The 13287-nt window shown below is 42.3% G+C and overlaps 1 protein-coding gene across 15 annotated transcripts in view; it reads left to right on the top strand.

Moving 5' to 3' along the window:
* Positions 1-13287, top strand: part of KIAA1210 (KIAA1210 ortholog) — a 90823-nt gene that overhangs the window by 74074 nt on the left and 3462 nt on the right. For all 15 annotated transcript variants that reach the window (XM_037908828.2, XM_043522285.1, XM_043522289.1 and 12 more), the window contains 5 exons: positions 5451-5660; positions 7149-7245; positions 8431-10032; positions 10770-10921; positions 11827-11932. In XM_037908828.2, coding sequence (XP_037764756.1) covers positions 5451-5660; positions 7149-7245; positions 8431-10032; positions 10770-10921; positions 11827-11932 — 2167 coding nt within the window. The remainder of the gene's footprint in view (positions 1-5450; positions 5661-7148; positions 7246-8430; positions 10033-10769; positions 10922-11826; positions 11933-13287) is intronic.

Raw genomic sequence — 13287 nt, forward strand, 5'->3', positions numbered from 1 at the left:
ATACTAGTGCTATATCTCTTCTGGGTTAAAAAAAAAAAGCCACTGTGAATGTGACAGTTCATGCACAAGCCAGAGAATGACGTGTGTGCCCAGAGAGACACGTGTCAGAGTTTTGAACAACAAACACATTCATACAAATTTGAAGTCTGTTTGCAGATAACGCACAAACCACTAATAAGTTGTTCATGGGAATAGCTTAGCTGGCTCTAGTGACATACTACATACTCTGTTGTGTAACTTAGCAGGTATTGGTCAATTTAAGAGGCACAATATAATATTGCAAAACAATTCACTCCCCTATATACACCCTTAAGCCCTAACAGCAGCCACTGCTCAGTAAGTCCTGTCTGTCATCAGAAGATTGTGGGGGACACTCTACTCCTCTCTGACAAATGAGAATGGCTAGAGGGGTGGCATGTGTAAAGCTCTTGGCCCTTTCTAAACCCCAGGTGTCCTGGGGAAAAGGGACTGAGCTAAATTGCAGCTTGTCTTTAGTATATAACTGATAACTAGGAGCAGTTGGTCTTCCAGTTAGCCCAGCACAACCTATCCCTGACCTAAGGAGGGGAGGGCTTAAGCCAGCTCTACTCACCAGTATATGTGCTCGAAGAACATGCCCGGGTGACCCTCCCCCAAGCTATCCCTGCTGACTGCAGAGCAAGAGGGCATGTTTCCACCAACAGTAGCCTACTTTAGCTATTGAAGGCAGACCTAATGGTCCAGATTTCCTTTTCCAGCCACCCACTCTCCAGCAGCCAATAAAGCGGTTGGGGAAACGATCCGACCCTCCCCAGGTGACCTCAAATACCTGTTACATGAGTGGCCATCACTTATAAATAGGGCTGCAGAGGAGCTTGCCTACCCCATGAGATAGCCACTGCCTAGTGGGAGGGCTCTTCCTACTCCCTGGCTACACCCCGAGCACCAGATATCTTCATCCCACCCTGATGGAGAAGAAAGGGAGGGGCCGTTTCATGGGGTCACAGCAAATGCTGATCTGGCTGGAGTAGCATACTGCCCGCCCGGTACGGGAAACCTGCCAAAAAAGAAAAGAATTAACTCTTCAGTTATCTAGGAGGAACTGCAAGTAAGGCCAAGGCAGCATGGTGGCAGAAGATTGTGTACAGCCCCGTGCACCCTCCCGAGGGGGCTCCACTCACAAGGCCCTACTCAGGCAGAGCAGCGTCTCCAAGGCCAAACCCTTAGTCTCTAATTACACTGCTCAGGAGGCCTTCTCTTCCCTTACACTCTCTCCTGCCAGCCTCTGAGAAGGCTGGGAGGGGAGGGTGTTTTCTCAAGATGGACCCTGCTCCTCTGCCTGTGGTTGAGAGCAAGTGCTGCCTTGCCTGGTAGTTTCTGGCATTATTGCTTTCTGGAGTGGGGGGAGGATGCAAAGCTCTTTAGAAATGGCAGGCCTCTGCTCTCTCCCTGAGACCGTTTCCTCCCGCAATTGCTGCTCTACCCAGAAAACTATATCTCCTAGTGGGTCACAAACTGGACTGGGCAAATAATTCTAAAGCCAAAGTGGTCCAAGTAACTTGCACTTGTTTAAAAAAAAATAAAATCTCATTATGTGTATTGAATCCTTGGTTCAACTAATATTCTACCAGTGCTAGTCAAAATCAGTCTTTTTGCCCATTTATATTAGCCAGACTATCCTTTCCGTAGCCTGGCTACTGGTGGTTCCTTTTAATTTTTCCATATAAAATAATGTAAAAAATCTGCTTCTTGCTGACCATGATTTCCTTCCCCCCCTACTTTGCCTGTTTCATGTCCTGGTCTTCTATGGAGAAAGGGGGGAAGAAGAGAAGTAACTTTCTGTGGCGCAGAGTTCCACTACGTGTCAGCTCCTGCTTTCCTCCTCCAATTTCCGGGAAGCTGTATAGGCTTTTTCTCCTTCTTCTCAGTGCAGCATCTGTCCCTTCTCCCAAAGATTTTCTCAGCAGCCTAGCTTGATGTTGTATTTACATTCATCTAAAATTAAGATGTCTTCCCTTAAACAATCATCAGTTGTGCAGTAATATTTTTTCTTTGCTTTAATATCAAGCTATGAATTAGTAGAGCATGAACCAGTAAAGTGAACAGAACAGCAATTATAAATCCGTAGCTAGTTGTTCCGTTTAACAGAATTCCCTTTGCTTCATGCTAAGTAAAGAACAACTGGGCTTTATCACAGTCCTGGCTTAAGTGGATTTCACACCCATGTAATGGTTTGAGTTTAGCAGTCTGCTGGGTTTGCTGAAATGGATGGGTAATGTGACATCAAGGCTTCCACTGGCTTCCAGGATTCTCTGAGTGCTTCTGCTGCTGTCTTCATCTTTAGGAAGCTGTCAGGGGGCATGTGTGTGACTCCCATCAGTGGCCTAAGTATTTATAAATGTATACTTCCTGACTGTTTAAAAGATAAGGATGGGCTGTTATTCCAAAAACATCACAGCAAATCTTTTTTGCCCCCTTTCCCTCTTCCGGAGCTTTCACCCAGGGTTAAACTCCTTTGCCAAATGGCTGTTACAGCAATCTAACTTCCCTGCTGGCTGCTTTAACTCTAATTAATTAAAGAGCAAAGCGAAGTCCCAACACACAAGGAAAGTTTCCTGGCCCAAACACTTCGCAAGGAAAATCCTCTCTAGTTGCAACATTTTCCTTCTGCTTGAATTCCAGTTGCAGCACAGATGTCTTCCCGTAATAGTCGAACCCAAACTTCCCCCTTTTACCTTAAAACAAAGCACTAAGGAGACAGCTTTCTATCTACTCTTCTTTAGGCTGCCCCAGAGAAGAGGAAATCACCATCCAATCAGTGTTAGGGAGAAAGTTTATCATCCCTAGAAGCAGATCTTCTGCTGGTGTAAATTGTCATAGCTATGGAGTCCCTGTGAAGACCTCCTCTAGCCTCAGGTTTCAGTAAATGTTGCTAGCCTATGAGAAGAAGACGGGTTACTGTGTCTAGACTTACAGGACAAAAATAAGCAAGTACTATTAATTGTTTTGTCCACCTATAAACTAGAGTTTCAGAGTTCGTGCCTCTTGATCGTGTGACAATGCATCACATATCTTGCAAAATCGGGTACTGGTGCACATATAAGCCCAACAACTGATTTTGCTGTATAAAACAGCATGTCCCTGACTGCAGGATTGGGCCTTTCATACATGAATTCAGAGTGCCACAGTAATTATAAAACTGTTAGAGGAAAGAACTTGTATGAGGGAAACGAGCAACAGTTACTGTTGTTTTGTTTTTGTTTTTTTTCCCTCCCACTAAGATTTGCTGAACCTATTAGAATTCTACAGGAGCAATAATAGTTTGCTGCTTTACTTCTTCTCCTGAATTTACAGACTGTGAAAAAGAGAACCTAAAACTGAATTAATAAATTCAGTGTGGATTTTGTTTTAGCTCCATGAACTTAAAAAGTCAACAGTGATTAAGAAAGAGGGAGTTGCTTTTCTTTTTGTTAATTTAAAAGCATGTAATATATATACCTAGACTAATACTGTAGATCAGACGGGGAAAGCCTTTTTAGAGCACAGCTCCAGTTCCAATCTTGCATTTAAAACCCAAGCTGAGAATGAGTACTTTCCTAGAATCAGAGTAAAAGGATTTTTAATAAATTTTAGGCAACCAGATGCAACCTGATGGTTTGAATTAAATCTGACAGGCCTTGGCCCAGGCCAAGATTGAGAGCAGATACTTTCTTAAAGTGACCGTACTATGTATCGTTGGAGGATCTTGAAGATCATGATTCTTCTTTAATGCACAATACTGTGTTTCATCATGGTCATCAATATTTTCATCTGAAGTCTTAAGTCTGTGAGTTTCCGACTTTATGGGCTCAGCGAATCTAAAATATTCACTTATTAAATACTTGCCCAGGGGTCTTTACAATGGAATTTTCATCTGAATGGAGCTATGTAGCATCCTTATAAGGCTATTTCCCCATGTATTCTCACTGTCTGATGTATGCCTACCAACCCTGAGACTGAAACAGAGTAATAAGACATTATAACTTCCCCATACTATTTGTAATGTGGCAAACTCTGCACATTCCCTTCAGAGAGGTTTGTAGGAACTTTTTATTTGATCGGCATAGATTACTCCTTCTTGACCCTGTTTTAAATTCAAGCAAACCCAAAATGAGAGTGCCAAACTCAATCCAAATGTTTCACTGGGTATTGTGGTGGAACCATGGAAAACCGCAGATTTCTCACACCTATAAAGCTTGCTTGAAGTGTCTATGCATCTGTGCGAACCTTCCAGCAAACCTGGTCTGAGTTTCAAGTTTGTAACAAAACCAGACAAACTTTGCATGGTTTTGGGTTTCACTGCACACGTTTCCCCCGACTCCCTTTATAATAGCATCATTTCTTGCTAAGACGACAAATATTTGATTCCCAAGGATAGCAGTGTTGTGGAGCTGTCTTGTGCGTAGTGTATTTATCTCAAAAATAGTACAGGACTGCTAGATGGAAAGGGACACGTGACTTCTGTTGCGATTTGAGGGAGAGGGAAGAGTGAAAGAACAAATTAATCGATAGTAACTTTCTTAGAGTTGGTGGGGAACAGAGAGTGGTCCTTCTTTTGTGACCTTCAGCAATCACACTGCTGCAGCTTGCTTGTATCTGCTTGCTGTCATGAGGAAAAGCAAGACGACCTTGTTATAAAAATGGCAGCAGTGTCTCCTGCTGGTACAAGAAGATATTGCTAACTGCTCATCCAAATAGGAATTGGGAGAGGAATGTGACTGTGTGTCTCTCACTTGTTTCTCCAGCAAAAAAAACCTTCAAAAACAGACTCCAACGAGAAACTGCAGAATTGGAATTAATTTGCAAACTGGACACCATTAAATTAGGCTTGAATAAAGACTGGGAGTGGATGGGTCATTACACAAAGTAAAAACTATTTCCCCATGCTAATTTTCCCCGTACTGTTACTCACACCTTCTTGTCAACTGTCGGAAATGGGCCATCCTGATTATCACTATAAAATTCTTTTTTCTCCTGCTGATAATAGCCCACCTTAATTGATTAGTCTCGTTATAGTTGGTATGGCAACACCCATTTTTTTCATGTTCTCTCTGTGTGTGTGTGTGTGTGTGTGTGTGTGTGTATATATATATATATATATATATATATATATCTTCCTACTGTATTTTTAGCTGATACAGATTAACACGGCTACCACTCTGAAAGCTGTATCGCTTGTGTGTACAATGCCATTGATCAGACAAAACTGAGTGTAAATGTTAATTGCAAGTAGAAGCAGATATAAAAATGGACACATCCTGGAAGCGTGTCTGTTTTATGTGCGCACAAAAATTCAGCTATTAATATTTTTATAGATCTAATTTTGAGTATATTTGCTTCTAAACCAATGAGGTGAGACAGGCAATGGGAACCAGGATCAGATGCACAGAAAATCTGAGCAAAATTAATAGCGATGTGTTTGTGTTTTGTAGGTACCCTCTGATGCTTCCTCTAGACCTGTCAGCCCTTTGTCCTCTGTGGCGCTTGTGATTCCAGCGACACAAGCCAGCAGCTTGCTTCCCGTTGACTTCAACACCCCTGCCAGTCCCATGGGCTGCCTAGATACTTCAGCAGCTAGGCACAGGATAGCAATAAACCCGCGGAAACAGAGAGTTTTTACCAGTAAGAACCAGCAAACCCCTGTAAGTCTTTTCTGGAGGATGAGTGCAAAGCAAAGGGAGACGGGTGCAAGTGTGCACAGCCTTTGCTATTCTTCCCCCTGCTCTGGGGTTCATGAATGTGTTAAACAGGCGGATAAGTGATTAAAGCCAATGGGAATCTTCCCGTTGGCTTTAATAGAGACCGGAACAGACACCTACTCCTATTTTGGCCTTAAAACTCTGACTGAATGCCCAGGAAGGGGAGAATTTTGTTACAGTGAGAACTGTAGAATGTGGAAGTAGAATTTGACATGGGAATAATCAATAGAATAGAGAACTCTGTAGCTGTCTCAGAGCTAGTTCAAAAATGGAAATTCTTTTCCAAGGAAATTTTTGAATGAAACTAAAATTTGGTTTGGTTTGGAATTTTTCACTGAAATTATTCACAATTAATTTGTTGTGTTGCTGTCATTCCAATTGAAATGAAAATTTCTCTTTTTTTTTTTTTGGTCCCCTCCCTCCCCCATTTCTCTATCCCACCTCCCTTTTCCCACTGGAAGGAAAAGAAAGGGGGGAACCCCAAAACCAAAATGCCCCTCTGCCATGTACAGTGACCAAACCAGACAGTCTCTATGCAAAAGAATAAATGGACACAAATCAGACGTCAAGAATTATAACATTCAAAAACTAGTCGGAGAACACTTCAGTCTCCCTGGTCACTCGATTACAGACCTAAAAGTGGCAATAGTACAACAAAAAAAACTTCAAAAACAGACTCCAACGAGAAACTGCTGAATTGGAATTAATTTGCAAACCGGACACCATTACATTAGGCTTGAATAAAGACTGGGAGTGGATGGGTCATTACACAAAGGTGCCACTTTTTTCCCCCCTACTGTTACTCACACCCTCTTGTCAACTGTTAGAAATGGGCCATCCTGATTACCACTACAAAAGGTTTTCTTCTCCTGCTGATAATAGCTCACCTTTAACTGATCACTCTCATTATAGTGGGTATGGCAACACCCATTTTTTTCATGGTGTGAGTGTGTGTATCTTCCTGCTGTATTTTCCACTGCATGCATCCGATGAAGTCCGCGAAAGCTTATGCTCAAATAAATTTGTTAGTCTCTAAGATGCCACAAATACTCCTCGTTCTTTTTGCTGTTACAGACTAACACGGCTACCACTCTGAACTGATAATGACATCTCTGACTTGTTCTGTTCTGTACACCTATGTAACTTTGTGATGTCTTGAAAATGCCCTCTCTCAAAATATATCTGTCTTAGAATGTTTCTGGTACTCACCGAAAACTGAAGTACTGTATTTGTAGTTTTAAAGCTTTGATGTCTTGCTGTGTAATTCATGGGAGTAGCAACATTCATTCATTGTATTGTTGAAGTTACAATACAGGGATTTTTTTTTTCTTGTGTATGTGTATATTTTTCAAAATGAAGTTACATACAGTTAAGTTTTGTGCAAAAGTCTTTACTTTGAACCAACCCAAGTGTCTTTTTGAATCCCACTAGCTGGAACAATTGGAAAAGGAGCAGAGTCTTCCTGTAACTGCAGAAAAGAAAAGTACAACAAAATTCCTTGATGCTGACCAGTATGAAAATCGGGCAGGTAAGGCATAATTCTGAAGGCTAAATTGTTAAGTCTGTTAACAGAATTCTGTTTTAAAACTTTTAAAACTATGCAACGTTTACTTTTTTTAAAAAAATCCCCAACTCCATCCCCTCTGCCTGAGAGCCGGCAGACTGTGCTTGAAAGTGAGAAAAAAAATGATGAACTCTGTGGAAGGCTGTCTGAAGAAATCACTCTGGGCGTAACATTTTCCAAAAGCACCTATATCTCACGGGAGCCTAAATCTCATTAATTATGCTTCTAAGTAACCTAGGCACTACTGAAAATTTTATCCTACATCTGTAAATACTGCCTGAGCATTATACCTTTTGTAACAAACCATCTTGTGAGACAGTGTAGTGTGACTTTAAATAGCTTATGTACAAGCAGGTCCAATTTTCCTCTATTTTTTGGCTGATGATTGATTCTCGCTGCCAGTGTTTCCCAAACTTCAGACGCCGCTTGCTCAGGGAAAGCCCCTGGCAGGCCCGGCTGGTTTGTTTACCTGCCGCGTCCACAGGATGCTAAGTGTTGCCTAAGACGTACTTAGCGTCTGCAAGCCATATTGAAGTGAACAGGGATTGAGGTTCTTAAAATCTCACAGTTCTGCATGGTATGTAGTTGGGCATCTCTTTGCCACTATTTCTGGTGTATTTGATGTAATCCGTGAATTCAGCATTTGTGAAAGGGGGCAGTTCTAGAGATCGAGGTTCCAAAGCCGAAGAACAGGAACAGTGCAGATATCAGCTGGGTGAGCTTCCCCACGCTGCTCTTCCAGATGTTGCATCCCTGAGACTACCAGTAATAATGCCAATAGTTATGGTGATTTTACTGATGTGGATACTGGCACACTAGGATCTGAACGGAAAGCAACAATGCATTTGATACACCAGCTGCTGAGCGGGCACCTGGCGACAGCCGCTTTCAGCTATTATTAGCCTTGGCTGGCTTCCACTGGGAATATAATGTATTTCATTACCAGTCTCCTGAGCCAGCCAGTCCATCCCCCATTTTTAAGTATGTTTGTCAGCCTGGGGCATCTAGTAAATGGTATCCAGATATTGGGAAACTATTAGCAAATGACCACAGTACCTACTATGAATTACAATTGAAGGGGGTTTGAGGAGTGCAGGAGTCTTCATTGTAACCATCAAGCATAAATGTGTTTTCTTTTGTTCAACACAGGTTCATTGGTCTGGGAGGAGAATAATGGAAAAGGAAGTGGTGCTCAGGAGACACAGGCGATAACAAAGACTGACAATTCCACAAGTGACCCTTGGAATTCTGTATCCCCTGCAGACGTAGTTTGTACTTTGCTAGAAGAGGATGCATGCCCTATAGAAACAGATCATCAATCTAAAGTAACACTGTCCTTTCCAAACGTGCAGTCTTCTCTAGCAAAGTCTGAGGAAGAGAACAAGGCAGAGGAAGTATTGGTACCTTACTGCTCTGATGAATCTATTGGTGAATTCAAACTACTTCTGCAAAATACATATGAAGTAATTGAACTTTCTGAATCTCTGCAGACTGAACCAGAAGCAGTTGTATTTCAGGACACATTAACATCTGACTTGTATGGCATTTCCATGGAAAAGGAGGACATAAATAGTTTGGCAGATGCCACAAAGGTATCCTTAAAACAACCTGTAGGCCAAAGTGACAAAGAGCCTAGAGACAGTGGTGTGGCACTTGTAGGAAAAGTGGAAGATCAGCCTTGTACCAATGAGAACAACTTTATCTGGCCTGATTCAGATCCTGCACTGTGTCTGTCACAGGTTCTTTTAGCCACTTCGGAGACTTCCTCTGAAGTGGAGTGGATGGCTGTTTCGGTGCTGGAAAATACCCCAGCAGCAAAAGGTGATAAAGAAATGTGCAAAGTTACAGAACTTCAGCCATCCAAAGACCATGTAGATTCAAAAACATCCCTACAAAAAGACTCAGTTGTTTCTGTGTCAGATATAGATTGCATGCTGCCTCAGAGTAAAGTGAACAAGGAGCTACATTTTAAACCAGAAATAATGCATGGTCCTGTTTCAAAGGCTAGCCAAAGCAATCAGGAGACAGATGCATCCAACAACTTGGAAAAACATTCTATCGGATGCCTTGCCTCCTCCAGTTTGGCTGGCTTCAAGAGTTGTATCCCTCTTAGAGGTTCTAAGCAGAACCAGTTAGGTGGTGTAACTTCTCAAGAGAAAACAAGGAAAGAGAGCAAATCCCCAGAGGAAAATGTAAAGACTCCACTGAAATCTGCTGCTACAAAACCAGTTAGATTTACTATTGCTCCTGCCTGGCAAAGATCTCTTTCTGGGGGTTCAAATTCCAAGGAAGATTCCTGTGCTAGAAGCTCCCCATCCTCTCCCATAAGACCAGAGTTGTTTGAAGGAACAGCTCACTTGGATACCACCAGGCAAGAGTCTACAAAAAATAACCCTGAAGGTTTTGAGAGGGATAATGAGAGCAACCAGCCCAGTTTGAATTCTTCCATGGAGGGGGCTGAGCATGAAACACAGAATGCTGAAAACCCATTTGGGATCAGACTGAGAAGAACATCCTCTTTGCTAAAGTACCACAGTGAATCTCCAAAGCAGATTCCATTAGCTGTTCACATCACCTCTTCTGGTTCTGTCAAGGAGGATCAAAAATCACTAGGCACTGGGAGGCCACCTCACGGCCTTCCAGGCCACCAAAAAGCTTTAGCTAAAAAATCAGCTGTCGTGGAAGAGAAAAATGCCCCCGGAACAAAATCTGAAGAAGTCTCAAAGAAGCAACACTCTAACAAAGTTTCAGGTATTTACGCTGTACTTGTATCCAAAGACTGTAATGGCCTTGCACAGCCATTATTCTCAACAAAGGCAAACCAGGGACACAAAAAGGGTAAAAAATTTCTTTAATAGCCTTGACCCTGAAATACAGGACCCTATTCAGCCCTGGTGTAACTCAGCTGATGTCATTTTGGACTTGTATCTTGGATTTAGGCTATTCAAGAAAATTCTTAAGTTCCACCATACAATATGTTCAAGCTAGAATAGTAACAGGGCATCAGAAATATAAAATGGGCCATTTCTTTCACATGGAGGTGTTTTTGTCCAGATTTTGTGGAATTTGTAGAATTTGTTTTGCAGCTAATTGTCAGGCCAATGCAATTTAGAAAGAAACCAGGTATCACACTAGTTGTGATTCCCCCCCCCCCCCCCCCAAAAAAAAAAAAAATTTGGGAAACGAAAAGGCAACATGTCTCTAACTGGATTACATAACAGAACAATGGTAGTCATTCTGCATTTAGCCTGTACTGTCAGGACGTTGCTTTGAGGGCTGAATCCTGCCCCGATTGACTTTAAAGACTCCAGTAGATAAAAAGGACAAACATCCTTGCAAAGGAACAAACACAAAATCAGCAGGGAAACTAATGTAATCTTCACCCTTTTCAAAGTGTATTCACTGGAGGATTTAAAACACAAAACTGTTTAGGTTTTGACAGACTTGCCCTAAATCCCTTCTTTACTTCCAAAATGCTTCTTTTATAGAAAAGGTCCCTAGTCCGCATTTGGAAACTGTTACCTCTGAACCAGCTTGGGTCTCCATGGCAAAACTAAAGCAGAAAGGTTTCCAGGGTCATCCTCTTGCCAAAGGACATAAAAGGGAGGACAAAACTTTGACCAAAATGGATCAAGAGGAGGTACGGTACTGAGTGGCTGGTAGACTAGAACCATTGTGAATACTGACAGTCTGACCGGATGCCTCTACACAATACTGAATTTGATGTTCTTGGACAGCAAGTTTTTAGTAATGCGTATAACCAAATTTTCAAAACCAATTTCTAATGTGCCCACAGACAATTGCTGATGCAAATGAATAGATGTGTATTTGGCCATATCTTCTGCAGCTCAGGTACTTGGAATTTTGGGGTCAGACTCAGCAATACGCCTTTCCTACACTAGTCATCTTTGCGCCTCTTATATTCTGAACCCTGCCAGGGGTCTGCCCAATGCCCAGGACAATTTAAAGCTGCCATAAAAAGCTGCTCTAAGTTATGGCAGTTTTCCGCAGCCCCTGCTCTGCCATTGAGAACAGTGGTTCTGGCAGTGGACTTGGAGGCAAAAGGTTTGTGGTTCATCCACAGATTTCCTGTGTGACCTTGGGCAAGTCATTTGACCTGTGTCTCATTTTCTTAATCTGTAAAATGGGGATAATTGTCCTCTTTGCAGGGCTGTTGCGAAGTTTAATTCAGTAATATTTGTAAAGGACTTGGTGATCCTTGGATAGATGATGCCAAGGAAGGACAAAGCAGTATTGTTTTTCAGTGATCATTGTGATCATAAATGTATTACAGATTTAATGGTAAGTGGATACGATATCACAAGTAGTGATTGTTAAACATGCCATTGAAAAGCCGTGTAAAGAGAGAACCACCTGGCCTGCCTTGGTATATTCCCCATAGCACCTGCGCCCTGTTTCTATTTCTCTTCTGGTGAATTCTCAAAGTGCACCTCTGATTGAATCTTAAAGGGGAGCTGCTTCCTGTGTGTAATTATTTACACTTGCTGGTTTCCTTATTTGCATTCTTTGTTTTTTCCCTTAAAGCGAGTGACCTGTGCGAGTGAGAATTTATTGGGGAAGAACGTAACTCCCAGCCTGTGTGCTCAGGAGAAGAAATCCCAAATGAAGATCACTATGTCTGCTGCAGCAGGTATATATATGTGTGTGTATATATTTTTTAAGTGTGTGTGTGTGTCTGACTCACTCACTCACAGTAATGGCCAAGATTTTCACTAGTGACTTCTTGGGTATGTCTAGCGACTTCTCAGGCTGTGCCCAGCCTGAGAAACCTTTAATCTTCAGAGGGCATAATCTTCAGAGGGTGGATGCTCAGCTTTTTCACCCACTAGGCTGTGTCCAGACATGTTGAGAATGCTACACCCCTGCTTACTCCATCCCCAGAGCAGGTGGGTGGGTGGTTAAAAGAGAAAAGTTCCTGAACCAGGGTGTGGAAGGGGTGGTTGGTGATGTAGTGACTCACTGTGACTAGAGGTCGATAGTAAATTACAACCAGCAGGGAGTAACCGTGGCTCAGAGAGGTGTGTGCCTCATGGTGCTTTCTGAGCAGACTGATCCAACTTATGCCCCAGCCCTTGTTCAGGGCTATGCCTAAAATCAGAGTTGAGCTGGAACTGTGTGCAGATAACACTAATCAGACTTGCAGCTAAGAGTATATTTTACTGAATGAAATCTATTAATGTCAAAGCTTTCCTGTAAGTAAGTGAATAGACTTTCTCGCCTTCCTCCCCATCCTGGGTCGCTGACATAGCAATGGATGACTGGCTGAGGAATCACAATGAGAGAGCAGTGCTGCGTTAGCTGCAGCTCAACAGTGTGTGATTCAGCTATGATCCATTTTTTTCCTTTAAGGATTCCATTTTGTGCCAGCTTCATTCCCAGACTTGGTAAACTCGGTACAAAGCTAGACAATTGTAAGCAGTTAGGAAATTTGAGAAGTCTCCTTTTGGAGTACTGTCACGGCGGGGCTGAATATTACTCCCATGCCTCTGCTGGAGTCACCTGGATTTTCACTTTGGCTGAAATTCATGCCACCCATGAAAGTTGCAGCAGTATTAAACCTTTCTTTGCATTGTCTTGCTCCAGGGATCATCCTGGTGTACAATGTCTTTTCCCCACAGTGGTAGCACTATGGTCACTCAATTCTTTCACCTCTTGAAAATTATGAATATCTCTGACTTATGTTGATGTTCTCAAGAAAATCAACATTACCCAACAGTTCAGAAAAACACCAGGCCCTGCTGCCAGCATTGTCCCCACATGACCAACAAAACAGGAAGACTTTCAAAACTTAGACTCCCCTTGCTTTACTCCTATTAAAGGAGCCAATAATTTGACTTGGCTGAGGGGCAAGGAGTGTATATAATTTCCAGAGCTAGTGGTAACCTTGGAGACACTTTTTGTCTTGTAAATGGCTGTTACAAAAGTTTTCTTTCTACACTTTTCTTTCTACACTTGTGTGTATGATATGCATCCCATACAAGTCAG

Source organism: Chelonia mydas, chromosome 9 (genome assembly GCF_015237465.2).
Source record: "Chelonia mydas isolate rCheMyd1 chromosome 9, rCheMyd1.pri.v2, whole genome shotgun sequence".
NCBI classification, from domain to species: domain Eukaryota; kingdom Metazoa; phylum Chordata; order Testudines; family Cheloniidae; genus Chelonia; species Chelonia mydas.